Source organism: Schistocerca serialis, chromosome 4, assembly GCF_023864345.2.
Source record: "Schistocerca serialis cubense isolate TAMUIC-IGC-003099 chromosome 4, iqSchSeri2.2, whole genome shotgun sequence".
Classification (NCBI taxonomy): domain Eukaryota; kingdom Metazoa; phylum Arthropoda; class Insecta; order Orthoptera; family Acrididae; genus Schistocerca; species Schistocerca serialis.
The window spans coordinates 235,282,667-235,310,038 of record NC_064641.1 but is presented as its reverse complement, the minus strand read 5'-3'; the positions used below and the strand labels follow the sequence as shown (position 1 = coordinate 235,310,038).

Sequence of the window (27,372 nt, the reverse complement as noted above, 5' to 3'; positions counted from 1 at the left end):
TATAAAGAGCGAGAGCGCCGCTACCACCTTTTTTCTGATGAACGGTCGACGACAATGCAATGGTTGTTGTTACCGTAATTTAAGGACTGCAAATCGCACTTTTTTCTTGAAAAATTACCTCCAAAGTTCAGATGCGTATTATGCTCGAAATTAATATATAAATGGCAGGTGTTTGATTTAAAATTCCCGCCAGTCTTAAAAATGGCCATATATTCGGGGCCGCTGGAAAAGTATCTCTATCTGCAACATTGATTTCAACTGGCAGCAACAGAGCACCAGTCGACGAACATGAGTTCCGGGATTCACAAGCTTGCTAATACTGTCTCCCTCCCATCCCATCACAAGCCCACAACACTGTCTAGCCTATGATGTGTCATTGCAGTCTACGGTGCCAGCGAACTTGAATTGAAAGTGATTCGTGTTATCTGTAACAGTACAATACTTTCGTTAGTAGCTAGTTTCGTAATGGAAAATATATATATATATATATATATATATATATATATATATATATATATGATGTGGACTATAAATCGAAAGTAACAGTATATGCAGAAAAACATGGAAACAGAGCAGCTGAGCTACATTTCGGCCACCAAAAAAAAACAAAAAAGAGATTATCAGGAAGACTAAATACGCGAATAGAGCACTGAGTGCAAAAGGACCAAAACTAGAAGATGACGTAATGAAATGGATTCAAGGAGACCTGCAAAATGGCACTGGAATTAATACAAAAATGATTCACATACATGCTCGTAAGCTAGCGCTACAGTGGGACCTGACAGACTTTAAGGGTAGAGTTGGTTGGTGCTACAGGTTTATGAAGCGTCATAGACTTAGCATGCGAACCAAAACCAAAATATTTCAGAAAACGTCACTAAACTTAATCCAATGGTCATTTTCAAGCACAAAACAATGCCAAAATCTTCTGAAATAACGACAAACGTTGTTGTTCACGTACATGACAAGGGTTGGGTGGACAAGGCTGGTATGAAATTATGGATTAATACTGTAGAGTGTGGGAGAGACGGAATGGTGCTTTACCGAAGAAGAATTCTCTTCTTGTGCTAGATCAGTTTAGTAGTTATTTGAAAAATTCCTTGATAGAGAAATTGAGACAGGAAAACAACGGAACTTGCTGTTATTCCGGGAGGACTTACTTCGCAACTGCAAACTCTTGATGTCTCGATAAATAACCATTCAAAGTTTATTTGAGAAAGGAATGGAACTAACGGATGATGGATGAAATCTAACATTAATTCACGTCGAAGGGAGTTCTAAAACGACCTAAAATCAAACACGTGTGTCAGTGAATAACACTGTCTTGGTCTAGTGTAACAGAAGACATTACTGTTAAAGCTTTCCAGAAGTGTAGCACAAGTAACGCTCTCGATGGCTGTGAAGACCATTTTATATTTGAAGAGGACAACGATGACTACGAAGACGAAGAAGAAAGTTCAGAGGATGATTTTCAGGGGTTTAAAGGTCAGTTCGGTTTTATAAACTAAGAATTTTTTTCAGTTTGGCTTAGCAATCTAATAATAAAATGGTAAAAATGTTATTTTTTAAAAAATGCTTAAAAACTAAGTGCGTCTCATTGTCCGTAGCGTCTTATAGTCCGTAAAATACGGTAGTTGGAAAAGTCTTCGTGCCACTCACATACACTCTGTATGAGTGGGTCTTCAGACACAGTTCGCGGTGGGACACCCTGTCGAACTCTTGCCGGTGAGTCGCAGTCTCGTTCCTTTACATATGATGTAAGGAGTCCAGTGCGCCAATGGCCGAATGAGATGATCATCCCGCAGAGTGTGGAGTGCTTAGTTCAGGCTGGAGGCGGTTCTGGGATGTTTTAGGGGTGTTTTCTCTACAACGAATTTGGCCCACTCATTCAAATTACCAATATGATCTATAATGTCTGTTTCAACACTTTCAGTGCCCGAGTGCTAGACCAACAGCCCCGCATTAGGGAAGCTCTAAGCGGATCTAATCAGCAACCGGAGACTTTAAGTGGATGTGACCCACATAAAGAGACCTGTGGAGTGTCTTCCGTGCCGAATTGGGGATTGTCAAGACCGTGGAGCGGTGTTACACTGTTTTAGCCTGACATCTCCTGAGGTCGGCTAACTTTTTGTCTGCTGTGCTTGCTATACTGTATGTTCGGCCTAGACGAAAGCACCCCGACTGTTTGTAGCGTCGCAATAATGGTTCCTGACAAAAAGCGACCTACACTGGATACCTAACCGCTTTTATGGCCATGCTGAGGATTTCTTGACAAACACAATCACGCACGATACTTTGGCGAGAGAGCTATAGAGAGACACCCATGCAACTTCGTGTGTCCATCAGGAATGCGAATTAGTGCTGGTATCACAGATACTACACATCCTGAAATTACAACAGAAACTTCATCAATGAAATGTGCAGTTTTCAACCGGCAATTTTTCTTTATTTTTCTTTATCCCAAGGTTAACTGTGTAGTTTTTCCCAAATCTCCGTTTTAGAAACAAATTTCTCAAAAAGCCTGTCTTTAGGAGAAACACCTCACGCTCGAATGCTAAACTTCCTGATTCCTGTCAACAACAAGCGACGATGAATGCATCAACAGTGGAGCGACGCACACAGAAGCGCAAAATGCAAGTCTGTAGATCTAAGGTAAAATGAGAGAAGAAGAAACAAATAATATTGCGTAATATGGTAGGTAGAATGTATGTGAATAATCTTTTCTGTACACGTCCAACACGTCATAAGATAATAAACATTTACAGTCCTGGACAACAGAAAACAAATATAATACATAAACCCATTCATTTAAGGAAATATTCAGACTCTGTTATTTGTGTCCTTCCAAACTCCTCACGAAGAGTAGACGTTCTCGAAAAATACCTTCAAATCTACACGACATACCATGAAGATCAGTTTAACTGGTGTAGTTCCGGGGGTTGTAGAATCAAGGACTCTACTTCTCAAATGGTTCAAATGGCTCTGAGCACTATGGGACTTAACTTCTGAGGTCATCAGTCCCCTAGAACTTACAACTACTTATACCTAACTAACCTAAGGACATCACACACATCCATGCCCGGGGCAGGATTCGAACCTGCGACCGTTGCGGTCGCGCGGTTCCAGACTGAAGCGCCTAGAACCTCTCGGCCACTCCGGCCAGCTCTTCTTCTCAAACCTTTGTTAATGTAATAATTACCGAAAGACGTATTTAAGTGATTTGGTACTTGTTCTGATAAAATGATCTCAGAAGCGTTGTTGAACGCTCCAATTTTTTTTATTTTTTTTTATTTAATTTTTTTTTTTTTTTTATGTTATGGGACTTAACTGCTAAGGTCATCAGTCCCTAAGCTTACAGATTACTTAACCTAAATTATCCTAAGGACACACACACACACACACACACACACACACACACACACACACACACACACACACACATGCCCGAGGGAGGACTCGAACCTCCGCCGGGACCAGCCGCACAGTCCATGACTGCAGCGCCCCAGACAGCTCGGCTAATCCGGCTCGGCGCTCCAATTATTAACTCTGTTGCAACTGACATAAATTTTGGTAGGTTACATTGTTTGCTAACGCGATAACAAACGTATCTGTAATAACAATGGAATACTGAAACTGACACCATGTGTCACTGAACATTATTTACAATTGCGTGGCTAAAACAACCAAATGAACAACTGTTTCAAATGCTTGTCGCAGATCTTCCTTTGCCACTTGTGACAGTCCCTCAACATTTCACACATTAACTAGTTTTCGGGCTTCTTTCTTACAAAAGATTATCCTTTGGTGAAAAAGTTTCTCTTTCTTAAAAGCCTGTACAGGCCATAAAATATTGTGGCATTTTGAATCTTCCTATATAGCCATTTGTCTCCGGCAGGTGACTTGCGTCTTCAACTTTGACCTCTCCTAGACCGTATGGGAGTTGCGACGTTCCGAAGGTCGTGATTAAGAATGCAAAGTGATTTTTCTGAAAACTGAAGTTTTCTTGTTTTGTCACGCTGTCTTCCTGCTCACTGGCAGCCGTGGAAATAATGCAGAAGGGCAAGTACGCCATGCTCGCTCGACACCAATCGATATTTGTTTTTTAGGTGATCGTTTACGCATGTTATCTGCCGAGAAGTGTTACGATACAAAACTACAACCGCTTCAGCAATTAGTAAAAGTAACTAACGCACGATGGTACAATGGCGCTCGACCCAGAAGTTACTGGTTGTATCCAAGTGGCTTATAAACTTTCGCTTCCAGTATCTGGACGGAAAAGGAAAGAAATGTGCTAACATAAACTTCATGAACACCGAACTGTACTTCGGTCCTCCCGATTAAATTCCAAATTGCTCACCACTGTCTTAAGGAACAGTGACTTCTGTTGACAGTGACCCTCTCGTTGGATGAGGGCATAAAACTCTGGGTGTTGTTTGAAAGGTGCGGGCAATATGCCGGCAACTGTTTTGTCCTGTTACTTATTTACAACTGTCATGAGCAACACTCACACTCTGCAGAGAAACAGACAATGTGCTAAGGTTCCACTTCATTGGAGAAATGATTGAATCATTAACTACTGAATCAGTGAACAATAGGTGAAGGAAGTGAGATAACTGTCAAGAGTAACAAAGCGCTAGGTAATGAAACTGAATAACCATACAGGTACAATCGGGAAACGTAACTTTAGGAGTTGGTTGGTACATACGACTTAGTTTGCTTATAAAGGACTGAGTGATCTGTTCTGCGGTAAAAATTGGAGAGCATGACACCCGTCAGGTTGCTCCAAGAAGAGCCGCCAACAGTAACATATAGATGGTGTCAAATTTGTTCTCGAGAACAGACAGGAAAATCTGAACAGATGGGTGACCGAAGAAACAAGATGTTGGGATTATTTTGCGAAATCTCTTGTAAACTTCCAAGGCTCCTATTTTTGGTTTTTTCAGATATCATCCGTGAATGGAACGAGACGACATTTCAGTTAAAATTATAATGTAAAGTCCACATCCATCTACTTTACGTTTATTTAAAAATATAGCTGAAGACAAATTTGGATTACAAAATGTCGGTAAAAACACATAATTTTTTTACTAAGACTGGTTGTTATATCCTTTTTAATGCTGGTAATGATAGCAGTTTCCAAACTGGTGGTTAAGAGATTTGAACAGACTGTGAGATACCAGACAGTGTGCATCGTTGCTATCAGTGTAACATGGAAGTTAAGACTAAAGAGAGCTCGAGGGTACTTCGAGCTTTGCGATTAGTTTGATGTTCCCTTTTTTTTGCAGGCTGCAATCCACAAATAAAGGAAAACAAGGAATTAGAATTTAAACTAGCCTTTTAGCCATGACTTCGCCCACATATATTGCACCTGCCTCCTCCTTCCCACTCTCTCTGTGTAGCTCCTTCTTCTCTCTTTACATATCCTCCTCCTCTCCTCTCCTCTCCTCTCCACTCACGATTTTCTCTTCCCCCTGTCCAAATCCTCCCTCCCATCTTTCTGTGTCCATCCCCTCCTCCCAACCTCTCCATTTCCTCCTCCCCCACTAGCTGTCGTTCTCCTCTGCCATCTCATTGTCCATCTCCTCCTCGCCCCTCTCTCAGTCCATGTACTGCTTTCTCCTATCTGTCCATCTCCTCTTGTCCCCACTCTTTGTCCACATCTTCCTCATCATTCTCTTTGTCCATCTGCTCCCCCTCGCTCCTTTTGTCCACATACTCCTATACTCCTCCCCTCTCTGTCCAGTACTCTCTTTCCACAGCCTCCTCCACCTCTGTCTAGCCATCTCCCCCTTCCCCTCCCTTCTGTCCACCTAATCCCTCCCCTCTATTCACCTCCTCCCCAGTTTGTCCATCTCCTCCTCTCCCTCTCTTTCTATCCATCTCCTGCTCCTCCTGTCTCTCTGCCGTTCTCGTACTCCCACGTCTATCTGCCTATCGCCTCCTCCTCCGTTTCTTTGTCTATCTCATATTTCCTCCTCTGACTACCCATCTCCTTCTCCCGCCCCCCCCCCCCCCCTGTTTCTTCTCATCGTGCCCATATGTACGTATACCCCCTACAATGCATTGCTATGCTACTCCATACAACACACCAGCTGTGATGTATAGTCTAGATGTGGGGCATCACCAATACTTTTTCACCCGCACCCCTATTCCATCTAGCCCCTCGGTAATTCGTTACAGACAATAAGTAGGATGTGTACCGTATTTGATTGAAATCGATACAGTGATTTAGAAAGAGATGTGGAACATATATAGATAAACACATACAGTAGGTGGACGAATATATGGAAACACCAAAAACACAACACATTATCATGCATGATACTGTGTAGGAAAGCCGTTGGCATTCAAAAGAGCCTCCAATCGTCTCAGAATGGATAAAAACATGAGGGGAAGCTTATACCATACCCCTGCAAAATACTCAACAATTACAGACATGGATAGCGATCATGCACCGTTCTTTCCGAAGTAGACCAGTAACGCTGAGATCTGAAACAGTGGAGGCCAGGGAAGATGCGACACTTTATCGTCGTGTTCACAAAACCAGTCCTGGATGGTGCGAAGCGTGTGGACAGGAGCCCTGTCGTGTTCGAACGTAGTATCGTCCTTGGGGGACAACACTGTATCATGGGGTGGACCTGTTAAACCAAAATGGTCACATATCCTTCGCAGTAATGCGACCTTGAGGCGTACCCAAGGGGACCAAATATTATGATATGACTGCCCAAATCATCACCGAATCCCCACCATGTTTCATTCTTGGGACGTAAATTCGACCAGAAGTTGGAAACAGTGTGAAACAGCACCCACCCGACGGAATGAGTTTCTTCTACTGCGCCAGGTATTATGGCTTCGTCATCAAGTTTTCCTCTGACAGGCAAGTGCGTCACTGACGAGTGGTTTTGGAATTCCATCTCGCCCTTCTAGTCCTGCTTATGGGGCTTCATTAGTACTGTTTTGATGCTGTTAGGGCTCGCTAGTGCGATAGTCAGTAATGCAGTAACTTCTGCAGTTTCATCCTCTTAAATTGCGTCACGTATACGATGATCGTCTGGCACCATAACATATTCCTTCCATTGTGACTTAGCGGATACTGTTTCCCCACTTTCCTTGTATGCGGTGTACATGTTCAGTGTGTAAATATTCGATATGGTGCATCCTGAAACACCAAACTCTTCGGTTACCATAGTTACGGAAGCGTCACCATACGAGAACCAACGTTCTGCCCACGTTCGAACTCACTTATCTCCGACACAATGCACTAATAAAGGGTTACAAGTACTGGACTATATGAAAAGAAATCGTAAACTAGTTATAAACTGCGGCATGCACATATTTTATTAAACGTGTAAGCATCACTACAATATTCGGATTTAGGTTCTGACATGTTCGATATGCCTGCCGTCACTGGCGATGATGTGGCGCAGACGAATAGCGAAATTCCGCAAGGCCCGCTGAAGAACCGAAACATCGATGCTGTCGATGACCTCCTGAATGGCTGTTTCCAGCTTAGCAATAGTTTTGGGGTTATTGCTGTACACCTTGTCTTTAATATAACCCCCAAAAAGGAGTCGCATGTGTTCAGATCCGGAGAATATGGCGGCCAATCGAGGCCCATGCCAGTGGCCTACGGGTACCCCAGAGCCAGAATGTGGTCTCCAAAGCTCTTCTCCAGGACATCAAACACTCCCCTGCTTCGATGGGGTCGAGCTCCGTCTTGCATGAACCACATCTTGTTGAAAGCAGGGTCACTTTGGATAATGGGCATGAAATCATCTTCCCAAACCTTCACGAACCGTTTGGTAGTCACCTTACCAGCAAGGAATATCACACCGATTATTCAATGACTGGACATTACACACCACAGTTACCCATTGAGGGTGAAGAGACTTGTCGATTGCCAAATGCGGATTCTCAGTCCCGCAAATGCGCCAATTTTGCTTATTGAGGAACCCTTCCAAATGAAAAGAAGGCTCTTCGCTAAACCAAACCATAATCACATCAAAGATCTGTTCGTCAGTTCTTTGGACAACAGTTGTTGGTGAAAAGCTCAAAAATGGCTTTGAGTACTATGGGACTTAACATCTGAGGTCATCAGTCCCCTGGTACTTAGAACTACTTAAACCTAACTAACCTAAGGACATCACACACATCCATGCCCGAGGCAGGATTCGAACCTGCGACCGTAAAGGTCGCGCGGTTCCAGACTGAAGCGCCTAGAACCGCTCGGTCACAGCGGCCGGCTTGGTGAAAAGCAACCGCTATTCTATCCATGGCCCTGGGGCTTAATGGCTGATGGGTTTGAATTTTGTATGGGAAGAAATGCAGGTCTTGAACAACAATTTGTCGCAATGTCTCCCGGTTGATTCCTACCTGTTGTGCAGCTCGTCTGATCAATTTCCTGGGGCTAGTGTGATGTACAGCGCGGGTCTTCTCGAGGTTTTCAGGCGTTTGCACCCTTTTTGGATGACAGACATGACCAACACTGTCATCACGAACACTACCCGCTCTCTCACTCTTGCGCATCAAATTCTTGATCGTTAGCACACTTGGACAGGTTATCTTCAGCTTGAACCTGGTCGCAAACTTTCTTTGAGTCGCTGGGATAATATTGCTCGCTTAGTAGGCGTTCACAAGCGCTATACGCTCAGGCGCGCTGTACCATCGTGTTTTCACTTGCAAATAGGCAACAACAATAAGGCGCGTGCGCTTTCGCATACTTATTCCCATCATGCCCCGTGGCCAACCGTGCAGTTTGAACGTCCTAGCGCAAACCGTTGAGAAGTTATGACGATTTTATTTCTAATAGTTCATTAACTGTTGCCCTGTAACTACAGACAACACTGTTCTCACGACTGACACTTGCAACGTATCGAGGGCTTTGTACAGGTGCTGTTCGTGTACACCTATAACAGCGCAGCCTGCAGGCTTGACTAACATCTGCATTTATGTCTGAATAAGCATTTCTCGCTGCGTTTCCATATATTTGTCCTACCTTGTACATCCGTTTTTATATATATTGATTTCGTTACTTGCCCATCCTCTGTGGTAATGCTGTTACGGATCATATAATACGCAGTAATTCCAGATATAGACTAATGCCCACATCGCACTATAAATCTGTGTTAATAAACTTCTGTAAAAGGCAGTTTATAATATCTTTGACACTGTAATGGGGTAATTTTATGGAATACTTGACGTAATTTTGAGCATGGTCCTACCTTTTGTAAATTTACAGTCATAGATGTTCTATAGTGCAATACAGGCTTAGGACAATGAGGCACTGGTTCAGATACTATCCGGGAGAGTGTGTTTCATATAACGGCCTGTACCTCCTAATTTAGGCTGTCTCACGATTTCTTTAATTCATTCTTCTTGAATGCTGTACTAGTAGCTTCATCTAGTCCACGATCGATTTCCAGTCCCATCCTTGTGAAGTTCCATTAGTGCCCCTTCTACAATTGCCTCTGTGTCGACGAAAAATTAATCGCTTATCTCCCGTCCTTCCTTTTTGTAAAATGTAGTGTTCGCCAGCTCTACGTCAGGGTCGAATGGATGTGTTAAAACATGTTATTGGCTGATCTTAAGCGTTTCATAATGCATAATAAAGTAAAGAGAGTAAATTATCGTCTTTAAAAATACGGTTTAATCCAACCTTTGTTCCTCATATGTGTTTTTTTGAATTTACTTCCATTCTTGCAGAAAGGTACAGCTAGCAGTTTCGAAGATCTGAAATAACATTTTCTTAACGAATGCTGAAATTCTGATCATCTAAAACACATACTCAATAAACAATGTTGATGAGCATAGGACTAAGTATTATAAGACATTATAAGCAGTCATTGATGAAGCATGTTGTTTCACGGCATGTGTGAATGTGCGAACACATTAGTTTCGGCTAACTGTACCCCCCCCCCCCCCCTTGAACCATGGACGTTGCCGTTGGTGGGGAGGCTTGCGTGCCTCAGCGATACAGATGGCCGTACCGTAGGTGCAACCACAACGGAGGGGTATCTGTTGAGAGGCCAGACAAACATGTGGTTCCTGAAGAGGGGCAGCAGCCTTTTCAGTAGTTGCAGGGGCAACAGTCTGGATTATGGACTGATCTGGCCTTGTAACATTAACCAAAACGGCCTTGCTGTGCTGGTACTGCGAACGGCTGAAAGCAAGGGGAAACTACAGCCATAATTTTTCCCGAAGACATGCAGCTTTACTGTATGATTAAATGATGATGGCGTCCTCTTGGGTAAAATATTCCGGAGGTAAAATAGTCCCCCATTCGGATCTCCGGACGGGGACTACTCAAGAGGACGTCGTTATCAGGAGAAATAAAACTGGCATTCTACGGATCGGAGCGTGGAATGTCAGATCCCTTAATCGGGCAGGTAGGTTAGAAAATTTAAAAAGGGAAATGGATAGGTTAAAGTTAGATATAGTGGGAATTAGTGAAGTTCGGTGGCAGGAGGAACAAGACTTTTGGTCGGGTGATTACAGAGTTATAAATACAAAATCAAATAGGGGTAATGCAGGAGTAGGTTTAATAATAAATAAAAAAAATAGGAGTGCTGGTAAGCTACTACAAACAGCATAGTGAACGCATTATTGTGGCCAAGATAGACACAAAGCCCATGCCTACTACAGTAGTACAAGTTTATATGCCAACTAGCTCTGCAGATGATGAAGAAATTGATGAAATGTATGACGAGATAAAAGAAATTATTCAGGTAGTGAAGGGAGACGAAAATTTAATAGTCATGGGTGACTGGAATTCGTCAGTAGGAAAAGGGAGAGAAGGAAACATAGTAGGTGAATATGGATTGGGGGTAAGAAATGAAAGAGGAAGCCGCCTTGTAGAATTTTGCACAGAGCATAACTTAATCATAGCTAACACTTGGTTCAAGAATCATGAAAGAAGGTTGTATACCTGGAAGAATCCTGGAGATACTAAAAGGTATCAGATAGATTACATAATGGTAAGGCAGAGATTTAGGAACCAGGTTTTAAATTGTAAGACATTTCCAGGGGCAGATGTGGATTCTGACCACAATCTATTGGTTATGAACTGCAGATTGAAACTGAAGAAACTGCAAAAAGGCGGGAATTTAAGGAGATGGGACCTGGATAAACTGAAAGAACCAGAGGTTGTACAGAGTTTCAGGGAGAGCATAAGGGAACAATTGACAGGAATGGGGGAAAGAAATACAGTAGAAGAAGAATGGGTAGCTCTGAGGGATGAAGTAGTGAAGGCAGCAGAGGATCAAGTAGGTAAAAAGACGAGGGCTAATAGAAATCCTTGGGTAACAGAAGAAATATTGAATTTAATTGATGAAAGGAGAAAATATAAAAATGCAGTAAATGAAGCAGGCAAAAAGAAATACAAACGTCTCAAAAATGAGATCGACAGGAAGTGCAAAATGGCTAAGCAGGGATGGCTAGAGGACAAATGTAAGGATGTAGAGGCTTGTTTCACTAGGGGTAAGATAGATACTGCCTACAGGAAAATTAAAGAGACCTTTGGAGATAAGAGAACCACTTGTATGAATATCAAGAGCTCAGATGGCAACCCAGTTCTAAGCAAAGAAGGGAAGGCAGAAAGGTGGAAGGAGTATATAGAGGGTTTATACAAGGGCGATGTACTTGAGGACAATATTATGGAAATGGAAGAGGATGTAGATGAAGATGAAGTGGGAGATAAGATACTGCGTGAAGAGTTTGACAGAGCACTGAAAGACCTGAGTCGAAACAAGGCCCCGGGAGTAGACAACATTCCATTAGAACTACTGATGGCCTTGGGAGAGTCAGTCATGACAAAACTATACTATCTGGTGAGCAAGATGTATGAGACAGGCGAAATACCCACAGACTTCAAGAAGAATATAATAATTCCAATCCCAAAGAAAGCAGGTGTTGACAGATGTGAAAATTACCGAACTATCAGTTTAATAAGTCACAGCTGCAAAATACTAACGCGAATTCTTTACAGACGAATGGAAAAACTGGTAGAAGCCGACCTCGGGGAAGATCAGTTTGGATTCCGTAGAAATGTTGGAACACGTGAGGCAATACTAACCTTACGACTTATCTTAGAAGAAAGATTAAGAAAAGGCAAACCTACGTTTCTAGCATTTGTAGACTTAGAGAAAGCTTTTGACAACGTTAACTGGAATACTCTCTTTCAAATTCTGAAGGTAGCAGGGGTAAAATACAGGGAGCGAAAGGCTATTTACAATTTGTACAGAAACCAGATGGCAGTTATAAGAGTCGAGGGACATGAAAGGGAAGCAGTGGTTGGGAAAGGAGTGAGACAGGGTTGTAGCCTCTCCCCGATGTTATTCAATCTGTATATTGAGCAAGCAGTAAAGGAAACAAAAGAAAAATTCGGAGTAGGTATTAAAATTCATGGAGAAGAAGTAAAAACTTTGAGGTTCGCCGATGACATTGTAATTCTGTCAGAGACAGCAAAGGACTTGGAAGAGCAGTTGAACGGAATGGACAGTGTCTTGAAAGGAGGGTATAAGATGAACATCAACAAAAGCAAAACGAGGATAATGGAATGTAGTCAAATTAAATCGGGTGATGCTGAGGGGATTAGATTAGGAAATGAGACACTTAAAGTAGTAAAGGAGTTTTGCTATTTAGGGAGTAAAATAACTGATGATGGTCGAAGTAGAGAGGATATAAAATGTAGACTGGCAATGGCAAGGAAATGGTTTCTGAAGAAGAGAAATTTGTTAACATCGAGTATAGATTTAAGTGTCAGGAAGTCGTTTCTGAAAGTATTTGTATGGAGTGTAGCCATGTATGGAAGTGAAACATGGACGATAACCAGTTTGGACAAGAAGAGAATAGAAGCTTTCGAAATGTGGTGCTACAGAAGAATGCTGAAGATAAGGTGGGTAGATCACGTAACTAATGAGGAGGTATTGAATAGGATTGGGGAGAAGAGAAGTTTGTGGCACAACTTGACTAGAAGAAGGGATCGGTTGGTAGGACATGTTTTGAGGCATCAAGGGATCACAAATTTAGCATTGGAGGGCAGCGTGGAGGGTAAAAATCGTAGAGGGAGACCAAGAGATCAATACACTAAGCAAATTCAGAAGGATGTAGGTTGCAGTAGGTACTGGGAGATGAAGAAGCTTGCACAGGATAGAGTAGCATGGAGAGCTGCATCAAACCAGTCTCAGGACTGAAGACCACAACAACAACAACTGTACTGGAAAAAATTGTACTGGGGACCTAACAAAATATTAACTTTGGCAAATCAGCGAAAATCTATTTAGGTTTGCACTTCCTTTTTCGTAGTGTTGTGACCTACGTTTCAGTGGTGTTCTATGTGCATGCAGTGTTTGTGTACTCGCGTCCGGATGGTATCAGATGTTTACTGCACCAGCGATAACTAACCTTTCAGATAACCTTTACATCAGTAAATAGGAAAAGTTTTGACTCACGTTTGGAAACTTTGGTAAGAACACATTTTTCGAGAAGATATGTATACTTAAATTGTAGACGATGTTCATCTGTTATAACTACCATTGTTAACTTCGGGAAATGAAATGACTGCGGCTAATTTACCCTTAAAAATGATATTAATTCAGTTCGCATCATACTGCAAATTTTTGATTACATCCTCTTCAAAACCAATGCAATAAATAAACAAAATGATTACATGTCTACTAAACATTATGGTGTACTCCAAGCTAAAGTAATAAATATTGGTGCGACTTCGCAACCTCGAACGATATCTTTGCAAATAACTGTGTGACACCCACATCGCAAACACATTTATAGTACTTCACTAATTAAAAACGTCAAGTTGGATCTTTCAACTGAGCAGGAAATTCTTGGGTTCAGTATGCGCATGGTTTTCAGAATTTCATGGAGTGAGCAAAGACCTTACCCAAAGAGTATGTCTCCTTACAGTCGGCGTCCACTGCTGCAGCCATGAATGCCATCTGGGAGCTGAGCTCTGAACTACAAGCGTCATAGACTCGTAAACCTGCAAATGAGGAAGAAGTGTTAATTTTTTTGAGTCACTAATTAATACTGGTGTACTGTATACACACATACATGCATACAATGTAAGGCATACCCAGAAACTATTTAAAACAGAGATTCATAACTGATCAAACGTAACAGTTAATACCCAGGTAATCAAGACCTCGGATTCTTTATTTTCACCATCTGAGGGTTGGAATTCCTCTTATTGGGAAAGAAAAGGTCTCGGCTACTATGCAATTTGCATTCACTACTCGGAATAAGCTCCAACGATAGCGTCCTTATTGGCATGCTCCGGGTCGTCTCCCTCATCATCGCCTGCTGCTGCTACCGTTGCTGAAATTAGTGTTCCTCGCCTGCCGGGGTCTCTGTCTTCGTTCAGTCGCCGTCATCGCCTGTAATCTCCAAAGTTTTCGTGTCACCACAGTCAGTGCCTAATATTTTCGCAGCTTTCATATCACCGTCATCTTCTCGTTAGTCTTCGTGCCGCCATAGTCTGTCGGCATTCGTGACGCTGTCCCTCACCGCCTATCATCTTCAGCGAGGCAGTTATGAAACTCGAAGTATTTCGTCGCCAACATGGCCTTGTCTCTCTTTATATTTGTTGGCTCTCTTATTTTCCGGCGGAGTGTAGCAAAGAATTTTTCAGCTCCTTACACCTAATCTCATTGGTTATTACCACCTTTCTCACTACTCTATCCATAGAGTGTCTCAAAGCTCTCCTCCCTCTTATGTTTCCGCTGTCAGTTACTGCCCCAACCATATCTTTTTCAGCCACCGTTCCATCTCTTACGTCGCACAAAACAATCGAGACCAATGGGTCTACAACAGTGTTATTAGATGTCTCAATTTTCGTCCGGATATTTAGGGGTGTGATGACCCACTCGTGTAAGGTTCGTTGAGCAATAACAGCATCTTTTCTGCTACTGCAGTCGACGCCGTGACATACTCCACGCCAGCCGTCCGTCCCGTGTGGGCCAACCAGCTTTGACTACGTCTACATCTACATCTCTACATCTACATCCATACTCCGCAAGCCACCTGACGGTGTGTGGCGGAGGGTACCTTGAGTACCTCTATCGGTTCTCCCTTATATTCCAGTCTCGTATTGTTCGTGGAAAGAAGGATTGTCGGTATGCCTCTGTGTGGGTTCTAATCTCTCTGATTTTATCTTCATGGTCTCTTCGCGAGATATACGTAGGAGGGAGCAATATACTGCTTGACTCCTCGTTGAAGGTATGTTCTCGAAACTTCAACAAAAGCCCGTACCGAGCTGCTGAGCGTCTCTCCTGCAGAGTCTTCTACTGGAGTTTATCTATCATCTCCGTAACGCTTTCGCGATTACTAAATGATCCTGTAACGAAGCGCGCTTCTCTCCGTTGGATCTTCTCTATCTCTTCTATCAACCCTATCTGGTACGGATCCCACACTGCTGTGCAGTATTCAGCGGGGTCAGGGATTTTCTCTGCCTCGTGATGACTGGGTGTTGTGTGATGTCCTTAGGTTAGTTAGGTTTAAGTAGTTCTACGTTCTAGGGGACTGATGACCATAGATGTTAAGTCCCATAGTGCTCAGAGCTTAATTCTGAAAATTCTGAGCAGTATTCAAGCTCCGGGCGAACAAGCGTAGTGTAACCTACTTCCATTGTTTTCGGATTGCATTTCCTTAGGATTCTTCCAATGAATCTCAGTCTGGCATCTGCTTTACCGACGATCAACTTTATATGATCATTCCATTTTAAATCACTTCTAATGGGTACTCCCAGATAATTTATGGCATTAACTGCTTCCAGTTGCTGACCTGCTATATTGTAGCTAAATGATAAGGGATCTTTCTTTCTATGTATTCGCAGCACATTACACTTCTCTACATTGAGATTCAATTGTCATTCCCTACACCATGCGTCAATTCGCTGCAGATCCTCCTGCATTTCAGTACAATTTTCCATTGTTACAACCTCTCGATATACCACAGCATCATCCGCAAAAAGCCTCAGTGAACTTCCGATGTCATCAACAAGGTCATTTATGTATATTGTGAATAGCAACGGTCCTACTACACTCCCCTGCGGCACGCCTGAAATCACTCTTACTTCGGAAGACTTCTCTCCATTGAGAATGACATGCTGCGTTCTAATATCTAGGAACTCTTCAATCCAATCACACAATTGGTCTGATAGTCCATATGCTCTTACTTTGTTCATTAAAAGACTGTGGTGAACTGTACCGAACGCCTTGCGGAAGTCAAGAAACACGGCATCTACCTGGGAACACGGGTCTATGGCCCTCTGAGTCTCGTGGACGAATAGCGCGAGCTGGGTTTCACAGGATCGTCTTTTTCGAAGCCCATGCTGATTCCTACAGAGTAGATTTCTAAGCTCCAGAAAAGTCATTATACTCGAACGTAATACGTGTTCCAAAATTCTACAACTGATCGACGTTAGAGATATAGGTCTATAGTTCTGCACATCTGATCGACGTCCCTTCTTGAAAATGGGGATGACCTGTGCTCTTTTCCAATCCTTTGGAAAGCTACGTTCTTCTAGAGACCTGCGGTACACCGCTGCAAGAAGAGGGGCAAGTTCCTTCGCGTACTCTGTGTAAAATCGGACTGGTATCCCATCAGGTCCAGCGGCCTTTCCTCTTTTAAGCGATTTTAATTGTTTCTCTATCCCTCTGTCGTCTATTTCTATATCTACCATTTTGTCATCTGTGCGACAATCTAGAGAAGGAACTACAGTGCAGTCTTCCTCTGTGAAACAGCTTTGGAAAAAGACATTTAGTATTTCGGCCTTTAGTCTGTCATCTAGCCGATCATCTGCTAGCCACTGGTCTACGAGCCGCTCCCAGACCTCGCTAGGTCGACTCTAGACCCGGTGCTGTCAAGAGGGGACTACGCTTGCGACACCATACGGTCACTGGGCGCCACCAAGAGGTCCTGGGTTCCGTGCGTGCACGTCAGCGTGTCTCACGCGTGGACGATCGCCCTCTGCAATGGCCGGGTGTTCTGCAGTCTGCCAGGCGCCTGACGTCAGTCTTGCATCACCAAGGCCACCACCCACTACTGCTTCGCTCAGGCAGCTTTCAGCCGCCTTTGCGTCTTCACCCTGCCACGAGCCGAGCACGCCGTCGTGTGCCTGGGGGTCATCGCACGCCATCGATTTGCTGCCATTACACTCTGTACGGGAGTCTCACTAATGAAGAATTACGTTGCTAATGGAGCATTTCTGATTCCACGACTGCCGAGGAACTGGTAATACCCATTCCAAATCCTGCGCACGCCGTCCTGGGACGACCATCCTGGCATGTAATGGCATCCGCAACCTGCGACACGATTATTGGTCAGAGAACCGATCTGTGACTTGCATATACATTTATTTACAACTGTAGATTGATGACACATAAATATACAATACGGCTGGAACACGGGTAGTTTGATCATATCACCACGCCTTCTGCGAACTGCCTCCTGTTGCCTCTTCGTCCTAACTATCAGAAAATTTGCTCCTGCTTTTTCTTTTATTTCTTGATTGGCAGGCAATTATTTCCTTTCTTTCAGTATTCTCCACATGGTTTTTACTTCATCTCTACAAACAAGGGTAGTTTCCAGAATGAGATTTTCACTCTGCAGCGGAGTGTGCGCTGATATGAAACTTCCTGGCAGATTAAAACTGTGTGCCCGACCGAGACTCGAACTCGGGACCTTTGCCTTTCGCGGGCAAGTGAAGGTAGGAGACGAGGTACTGGCAGAAGTAAAGCTGTGAGTACCGGCCGTGGGTCGTGCTTCGGTAGCTCAGTTGGTAGAGCACTTACCCGCGAAAGGCAAAGGTCCCGAGTTCGAGTCTCGGTCGGGCACACAGTTTTAATCTGCCAGGAAGTTTCATATCAGCTCACACTCCGCTGCAGAGTGAAAATCTCATTCTGGAAACATCCCCCAGGCTGTGGCTAAGCCATGTCTCCGCGATATCCTTTCTATCAGGAGTGCTAGTTCTGCAAGGTTCGCAGGAGAGCTTCTGTAAAGTTTGGAAGGTAGGAGACGAGGTACTGGCAGAAGTAAAGCTGTGAGTACCAGCCGTGAGTCGTGCTTCGGTAGCTCAGTGGTAGAGCACTTGCCCGCGAAAGGCAACGGTCCCGAGTTCGAGTCTCGGTCGGGCACTCAGTTTTAATCTGCCAGGAAGTTTCATATCAGCGCACACTCCGCTGCAGAGTGAAAATCTCATTCTGGAAACATCCCGCAGGCTGTGGCTAAGCCATGCCTCCGCAGTATCCTTTCTTGCAGGAGTGCTAGTTCTGCAAGGTTCGCAGGAGAGCTTCTGTAAAGTTTGGAAGGTAGGAGACGAGGTACTGGCAGAAGTAAAGCTGTGAGTACCGGCCGTGAGTCGTCCTTCGGTAGCTCAGTTGGTTGAGCACTTGACCGCGAAAGGCAAAGGTCCCGAGTTCGAGTCTCGGTCGGGCACTCAGTTTTAATCTGCCAGGAAGTTTCAAGGGTAGTTCCATTTCTGTCATTCCTGTGATTAGATTTTGCTCCAGGTCGTTCATCAATCATGCTAGGAATGTTACGGCGGATTTGATCCTGGTCATCATAGGAATCAGACTCATCTGATATTCCATCTACGAAGTCACGCAACGATTAAGCTTGAAACAGGACACCAAATCATAGGCTATCCTGATTACCTTAAACAGGGTAAAAGTGTTTCTGTCTCGTACTACTAGAAGTAATGTACTACGCTCGTGGAGTCACTTAACACTTCCCACTGTCACATTTGTCGGAGAGCTTAGAGAGGGGATGGAGCATCTACGTCGACAGCTTCTATGTCTGATTGTTTCGTTATTCCTTCATGGGCATACAGATTTTAAGAGAGGAAGTACAGTGTTATTCGTAAGCACCTCCAGTGTTTCAAAAGACGGCTGTGAGAAAACTGTGACATGCAGAAATGAGACACATACAGTCTTTTAAGTAAGACCGTGATTGACACTATACATAGATGGTAAAAGATATCGCCTTAGTTCTTTCACAGCCCAATAGAAGGAACCTTTGTCCTTCGTGAATGTCCGTAAAGCATTAATTTACTTTGAATTCTCGACCGAGCGACACAAGAAGAGACATTAGTGCAGCTCGACGTCGCGTTCTGACGCTGTGTTTCTCTGCTGCCATCCCAAAGGCCCGAAAATGAGTCATGCTGCGGCGTCTAAATATATGAGGAAATCAAGTACTTTATTCAAAAGTTGATAACGCGCTGTAAATTGGTTGAAACTTGGATGATTTTGAAGAACGTGGCTCAGTCACTTTTCAAAAGTGGAAAAAATTATTATTGATCTTTGTTCGGGAAACACATTCTTAACATTGCGTCAAGAGTAAACAAAATTCACTTTCAAACCGCTGCCAACGTTTATTCGACGCATTTGGAGGTTTCTTCCACGTGAATACTTGGAAAACTTTGTTCCAAGAATGAGAGAATGAGATGTTAACCAATTATTGGGTGACTGGACGTATTATTAATTGCAACTGCAATTTTGTGTTGTTTATATGTTATGTATGTACATGTTTTAGTTTCCTGTCAGATGCATTTATCTGCTGAGCAACAGGACCACGATCTTACTTAACGGACTCTATCAGTAGATAGAAAATCCTTCCAAGATTATTACTTGCATTGCACATGCTCAATACAGACACCGTTCGACGCGCCAAATGTCAATATTTGCATACATTTCATTGAAGTCGCTGACAAGAATTTTCCAGGAAGGCACAACAGCAGCCTGCTTTCGAAACCTGTTCATTGGATTGCCGACCTGCAGGTCCGATCTAATTCGATGTGGCAATACGGGGCGGATGACTTGGCTACATGTTCTGGCTTGCCTGCCCCCTAGTCTTATTACGCCAAAACCGAATCTAAATTTCGAGAGATGCTCAGTCCTCTGACATGTGTCATTTTCCTGCACGTCTCGTACGCTTGCGCATTCGTCTTCTGAAACTCGAGGGGTACTCATGGACACACCTCAATAAGGCATAATGTTAGACGGAGTGCTTACAGCTTGCTAACCAGTGGTCCTAGTGGCTCCGCTGGAGACGTCACAAATATCTACCTTCTGGCTTAGAGTGCTTTAGCGGTTGGATGCTGCTTTTGGAGTTAAGCTGTCCGTCGATCTCTGTCCGTGATCACACGTAAGATCCCAGGGACATTCTGATACAGATGTGTTTATTTGTCGTTGTTGCGCAACGCTCTGATCACATGCGCGTACGGTCAGCGACAACACCAACATCTGTTCTTTAACTGCCGTATATCAAAAAGTGTACAGATGTTGTAAGTAATTAAAGTATTAAAATTCGTGCACTTTTTAAGTAAAAATAGGGACGATTCGCTTTAGGTTTTTTAATAGATATAAAGCCAGGTTGTTTATAATTAAACTATAAATTCAAATTTTCCATTGCTTTTCAATTAGTTTTTAATCATAACAGTAGGAGATTTTTGGGGCAACTAGTGAATCGAGATGGTTGAGGAGTGGGATTTTATTGATTCCGAAAATGAATTTTGAGATTATTTTATTTAATGAATTGTTTGGAAAAGGAAAGGCAAGGGACAGCGGGCTGAGCAGGAGCGTGTAGGGGCGCAACCTCGATGTAGAGAGGGAAAAGAGGAGTCCATTACATGTGGAAGGATGCTTACAGCTCTGTACGGACTGCATTATGAGGTAACAGGAGGTGCTTGAAGTTGCTTCACCATTTCTGCAATATGAAGGACAGTAATACCTACTCCGCATTCAAAAATAAAATATGGACTGAACATTACAATATTAACTCTCTGAAGAAAGGAAGGATAACACCTGCAGCCAAACCAGAGAAAACTCATGTGATGGCATCACAACTACGTGCAACATTGTTGCAACGCCCTTACAAGGTGTTGGAAAGAATGAACAAATGCTGGTTATCATGATGGCTTGAATACTAATACCAAGTGTGAAGCCATAAGGCGGGTTTCCGTAAAGGGGAAGGTGTTCTAATGCGTTTGGCCAGTGACATACAGCTCTTTTCCAGCAGAAACACTTATATAGTGGCTCTTCATCTGGATCCATGTAGCGCTTACGACAATTTAGTACGGTACAAAGCTAAGGAGCAAAAATGGTTCAAATGGCTCTGAGCACTATGCGACTTAACTTCTGAGGTCATCAGTCCCCTAGAACTTAGAACTAATTAAACCTAACTAACCTAAGGACATCACACACATCCATGCCCGAGGCAGGATTCGAACCTGCGACCGTAGCGGTCACGCGGTTCCAGACTGAAGCGCCTTTAACCGCACGGCCACACCGGCCGGCGCTAAGGAGCAACTAACCACCCCACACATTTGCGGAACACCTGTCATCGCTTCTCTCTGATCAGTTGCTACTTGGAAATACAGTACCGAGCGAGGTGGCGCAGTGGTTAGCACACTAGACTCGCATTCGGAAGGACGACCCTATGAGACCGATACCCTCGCTGTTTGGTCTCTTCCCCCAAACAACCAACCAACCTGGACATACAGTAGGTGTAAGAATCACGAATATGGGGTTGCTGCAACGATCCGTTTTTCATGTCTCCTGTTCAGTGTCTACATCAGTTTTTCAGACACCACCTGGTGGCAGTTCTACCTGTAATGACAACTTCAAAACCAGTGACTCTGTTGAAAGTACTTACTACATACCAGTAGGTTATTAGCGAGAGTACTAGCTCAGGATCACAAATAACTCGTTTCTTATTTCAGGGTCACTGATAAGGACTGCCAGTGTCAGGTTACACATTTGGGCAACTTGTACTCAAGGACACCCCCATCTGCCCACGTCAACCCGAGGAATTCGTCAAGGTCACACATGAAAGCTCCCACACACCTTAGGCAGTTGTGCGAGTTATATTCAAGGTAATGTCATAACTCAGTACTGGTCACAAGATATAAAACTGACAGGAAGCCCCTGGACCAATGGGAGCACATTAAAAATAGTGGGAAACCCCTGGAAAAATAAGATTTGAACTACCTCTCCTCCCCCTTATTGTCCTTTATAACTAACTCAAAGGTGTGGGCCTCTTCGTTCGATGTCTGAGCATAATGGGAGAAAGGTTCAGGCTTGTTACAAACAAATTAACAATAATTCTATAGTGACAGAGTTTACAGATAATAACAGTGAGATAACAAATTAACTAATAATTTCTTATAAAAAAGTTCATTTTTAAATATATATATATATATATATATATATATATATATATATATATATATATATATATATATACTTATATTGTTATTATTTACATATGTATTTTTTATTTTTAGAAATCTGTTTGTTACACAGTTTTTTTTATTTACAATCATCTGTTATTAATACAGTGTTTTTCTGCACAATAATTTTCAGTTCATGCATATACATAAGCATAAGGTTTATTTAAAAGTAATTTTAACTTTTTTCTAACCTATGACTATTAGGTACAAAAAGAAAAAGAATTAAAAACTAAATTTCCCATCATTTGTCTATTTACATGTTCCTTCTGACTGGTTACATCAACATTAAATATATATACAGCATACAATTGTCTTCAGTATACACAGTATTCACATTAACGATCATTTCTTTCTATTTATGTTTCAATCACTTCTCTTCTATGTACATACATGGAAACAGGGACTACAAGAGTCAGGTGAAGAAAGAACCATTCACATTCACACTCACTCACTCTCACACACATACACAACTATGAAAGCAGTTCATCCAACTGTTCTGCACGCTATCACACATACACATCAACTATTTACAAATAAATACACAGTTACACACTCAGTCACTCCAATGAATAGTGTGAGTATGGTAGGAGGGGACTGCCAAGAGGGAGGTTACCATGAGAAAAAGATTGAATAATCAACGAAAGGATAACGTTCTACGAGTCGGGGCGTGGAATGTCAGAAGCTTGAACGTGGTAGGGAAACTAGAAAATCTGAAAAGGGAAATGCAAAGGCTCAATCTAGATGTAGTAGGGGCCAGTGAAGTGAAGTGGAAGGAAGACAAGGATTTCTGGTCAGATGAGTATCGGGTACTATTAACAGCAGCAGAAAATGGTGTAACAGGTGTAGGATTCGTTATGAATAGGAAGGTAGGGCAGAGGGTGTGTTACAGTAAACAGTTCAGTGACCGGGTTGTTCTAATTAGAATCGACAGCAGACCAACACCGACAACGATAGTTCAGGTATACATGCCGACGTCGCAAGCTGAAGATGAACAGATAGAGAAAGTGTATGCGGATATTGAAAGGGTAATGCAGTATGTAAAGGGGGACGAAAATCTAATAGTCATGGGCGACTGGAATACAGTTGTAGGGGAAGGAGTAGAAGAAAAGGTTACAGGAGAATATGGGCTTGGGACAAGGAATGAAAGAAGAGAAAGACTAATTGAGTTCTGTAACAAGTTTCAGCTAGTAATAGCGAATACCCTGTTCAAGAATCACAAGATGGGGAGGTATACTTGGAAAAGGCCGGGAGATACGGGAAGATTTCAATTAGATTACATCATGGTCAGACAGAGATTCCGAAATCAGATACTGGATTGTAAGGCGTACCCAGGAGCAGATATAGACTCAGATCACAATATAGTAGTGATGAAGAGTAGGCTGAAGTTCAAGACATTAGTCAGGAAGAATCAATACACAAAGAAGTGGGATACGGAAGTATTAAGGAATGACGAGATACGTTTGAAGTTCTCTAACGCTATAGATACAGCAATAAGGAATAGCGCAGTAGGCAGTACAGTCGAAGAGGAATGGACATCTCTAAAAAGGGCCATCACAGAAGTTGGGAAGGAAAACAAAGGTACAAAGAAGGTAGCTGCGAAGAAACCATGGGTAACAGAAGAAATACTTCAGTTGATTGATGAAAGGAGGAAGTACAAACATGTTCCGGGAAAATCAGGAATACAGAAATACAAGTCGCTGAGGAATGAAATAAATAGGAAGTGCAGGGAAGCTAAGACGAAATGGCTGCAGGAAAAATGTGAAGACATCGAAAAAGATATGATTGTCGGAAGGACAGACTCAGCATACAGGAAAGTCATAACAACCTTTGGTGACATTAAAAGCAACGGTGGTAGCATTAAGAGTGCAACGGGAATTCCACTGTTAAATGCAGAGGAGAGAGCAGATAGGTGGAAAGAATACACTGTGAGCCTCTATGAGGGTGAAGATTTGTGTGATGTGATAGAAGAAGAAACAGGAGTCGATTTAGAAGAGATAGGGGATCCATTATTAGAATCGGAATTTAAAAGAGCTTTGGAGGACTTACGGTCAAATAAGGCACAAGGGATAGATAACATTCCATCAGAATTTCTAAAATCATTGGGGGAAGTGGCAACAAAACGACTATTCACGTTGGTGTGTAGAATATATGAGTCTGGCGATATACCATCTGACTTTCGGAAAAGCATCATCCACACAATTCCGAAGACGGCAAGAGCTGACAAGTACGAGAATTATCGCACAATCAGCTTAACAGCTCATGCATCGAAGCTGCTTACAAGAATAATATACAGAAGAATGGAAAAGAAAATTGAGAATGCGCTAGGTGACGATCAGTTTGGCTTTAGGAAAAGTAAAGGGACGAGAGAGGCAATTCTGACGTTACGGCTAATAATGGAAGCAAGGCTAAAGAAAAATCGAGACACTTTCATAGGATTTGTCGACCTGGAAAAAGCGTTCGACAATATAAAATGGTGCAAGCTGTTCGAGATTCTGAAAAAAGTAGGGGTAAGCTATGGGGAGAGACGGGTCATATACAATATGTACAACAACCAAGAGGGAATAATAAGAGTGGACGATCAAGAACGAAGTGCTCGTATTAAGAAGGGTGTATGATAAGGCTGTAGCGTTTCGCCCCTACTCTTCAATCTGTACATCGAGGAAGCAATGATGGAAATAAAAAAAAGGTCCAGGAGTGGAATAAAAATACAAGGTGAAAGGATATTAATGATACGATTCGCTGATGACATTGCTATCCTGAGTGGAAGTGAAGAAGAATTAAATGATCTGCTGAACGGAATGAACAGTCTAATGAGTACACAGTATGGTCTGAGAGTAAATCGGAGAAAGACGAAGGTAATGAGAAGTAGTAGAAATGAGAACAGCGAGAAACTTAACATCAGGATTGATGGTCACGAAGTCAACGAAGTTAAGGAATTCTGCTTCCTAGGCAGTAAAATAACCAATGACGGACGGAGCAAGGAGGACATGAAAAGCAGACTCGCTATGGCAAAAAAGGCATTTCTGGCCAAGAGAAGTCTACTAATATCAAATACCGGCCTTAATTTGAGGAAGAAATTTCTGAGGATGTACGTCTGGAGTACAGCATTGTATGATAGTGAAACATGGACTGTGGGAAAACCGGAACAGAAGAGAATCGAAGCATTTGAGATGTGGTGCTATAGACGAATGTTGAAAATTAGGTGGACTGATAAGGTAAGCAATGAGGAGGTTCTACGCAGAATCGGAGAGGAAAGGAATATGTGGAAATCACTGATAAGGAGAAGGGACAGGATGATAGGACAGGGACAGGATGATAGGACATCTGCTAAGACATGAGGGAATGACTTCCATGGTACTAGAGGGAGCTGTAGAGGGCAAAAACTGTAGAGGAAGACAGAGATTGGAACACGTCAAGCAAATAATTGAGGACGTAGGTTGCATGTGCTACTCTGAGATGAAGAGGTTAGCACAGGAAAGGAATTCGTGGCGGGCCGCATCAAACCAGTCAGTAGACTGATGATAAAAAAAAAAAAAAAAAAAAGTTAGGATGCTGATCCCGTCCCCTCATATGAACCAGTTGTCGCCATGATGGGACAGCCCTACTTGCACCTGCAGTGCATTACATGTCTCACAGCCTCTCAAAAGAAATATTACCTGGTACAACATATGTGGAGCTATGCCAATCACTCAAGGAGACATCTACTGCAATCTGCAGTTGTGAGGGCCTTTTGAGGCCCTACAGTGCACACCGTTAACCTTCTCTGGGTGAAATCTGCATCTGTATGGTATGCATATATCTTAGATATGTGCCACAAACTCACAATCTGAGATCCATTCGCTTCGTCTTTCATCAGGCTGATAGCTTTGTTTTGAGTCGTTATTGCAAGAGGATTATCGGCCGCATATCAAGATGTGCCGAATGTTTGGGGATCGTACCAAATTACTTCATACAGATAACAGCTTTTCATCCAGTAGAGGAAACTGCCTTTATCCATATAAAGTAACTCGGGATCAGCAAGGTTCTCCATTCAAACTACTAGTGCAATCCGTATATGTGGTGTTTGGAGAGATCCAGAACACTCATACCAATATTGGCAGGCTTCATGGATTACAATGGATCCTTGGCCATCTCTGCAGTGACTAACCCATCATTGAATGTGGTGACCTGCTTGAAATTTGGTCTGGCGACGTAATCTCTTGCGCCATAATGACCCCTCCCCCATCCCACCAGTAAACTTAATGTAATATGCAGTATTCTCTAACATTTTCAAAATTTTTTACTGAAACTGAATTGTTCACTAACTTATAAAAATCTTTTTCAAAATCACACATCATGAGAACCCTCTGTTCGGTGTTAACGTCAATATACTCCTACAACCAGAAATTCTGGATGAAGGAAATTCTGTAGGTGATACTAACAAGTTCCATCCTCAACCTGAGACATAGCTGGAGATTTCTGTGTTGTAGAATATAGCATTGTTTGTTCCTCAGCACTGTCAACAGCTTCGGGATAGAACAATTTTGCGGAACTAGGTGCTCAGGACATAGGGGCAAGTCGCTGACCTCATAATGTAAATGGATGGGATGTTCCAGTTCTGCCTCCAGGACATATCCTTGTTCAGCATCCTCAGCCTCATCATGGACCCTTTCCTTCAAAGTGATGACATCTACAGGCAACCTTCAGAACCCACCAAACGGTAGTGTTTTTTGCAAAGTGTACCAGTAGAGGTTGTTTACATCCATGCAAAGGATGTAATTTAAATCGTCAGATAGCCAGTATGCCTCCTCACTCATTCGTGTGTTATTCACCTTCATGGACCTGTGAACACACTACCAATGTTCCCTGTGTTCAAAGAAGAGCAGCATATCAACACTGGTTAGCAGTTCGATGCTGATGTGCATCTTCTGTAAAAGTTTTGTACCACCGATAGCACAGGTGTGGTGAAACAGAAGGTAGGATCCAGATGTATAAGTGCAGGCATGGTCTCTGGAACTCTTGAAGATGTCCAAGTGGAAGTGTGCATCTGTATTTATCTATAATCTAGCATATTCTTCTAAAGCATGGATGCCAAACTCCTTCCAAACATTCACTGTGTGCTCATACTCTGCATCTGTTTCGGCAGTGTC

At 42.8% G+C, this 27,372-nt stretch overlaps 1 protein-coding gene across 1 annotated transcript in view; it reads right to left on the bottom strand.

Annotated features, from left to right (window-relative positions):
• LOC126474373 (uncharacterized) overlaps positions 1–27,372 on the bottom strand; it is a 308,480-nt gene that overhangs the window by 95,199 nt on the left and 185,909 nt on the right. Inside the window, exon 4 of the mRNA XM_050101839.1 lies at positions 13,898–13,996. Coding sequence (XP_049957796.1) covers positions 13,898–13,996 — 99 coding nt within the window. The remainder of the gene's footprint in view (positions 1–13,897; positions 13,997–27,372) is intronic.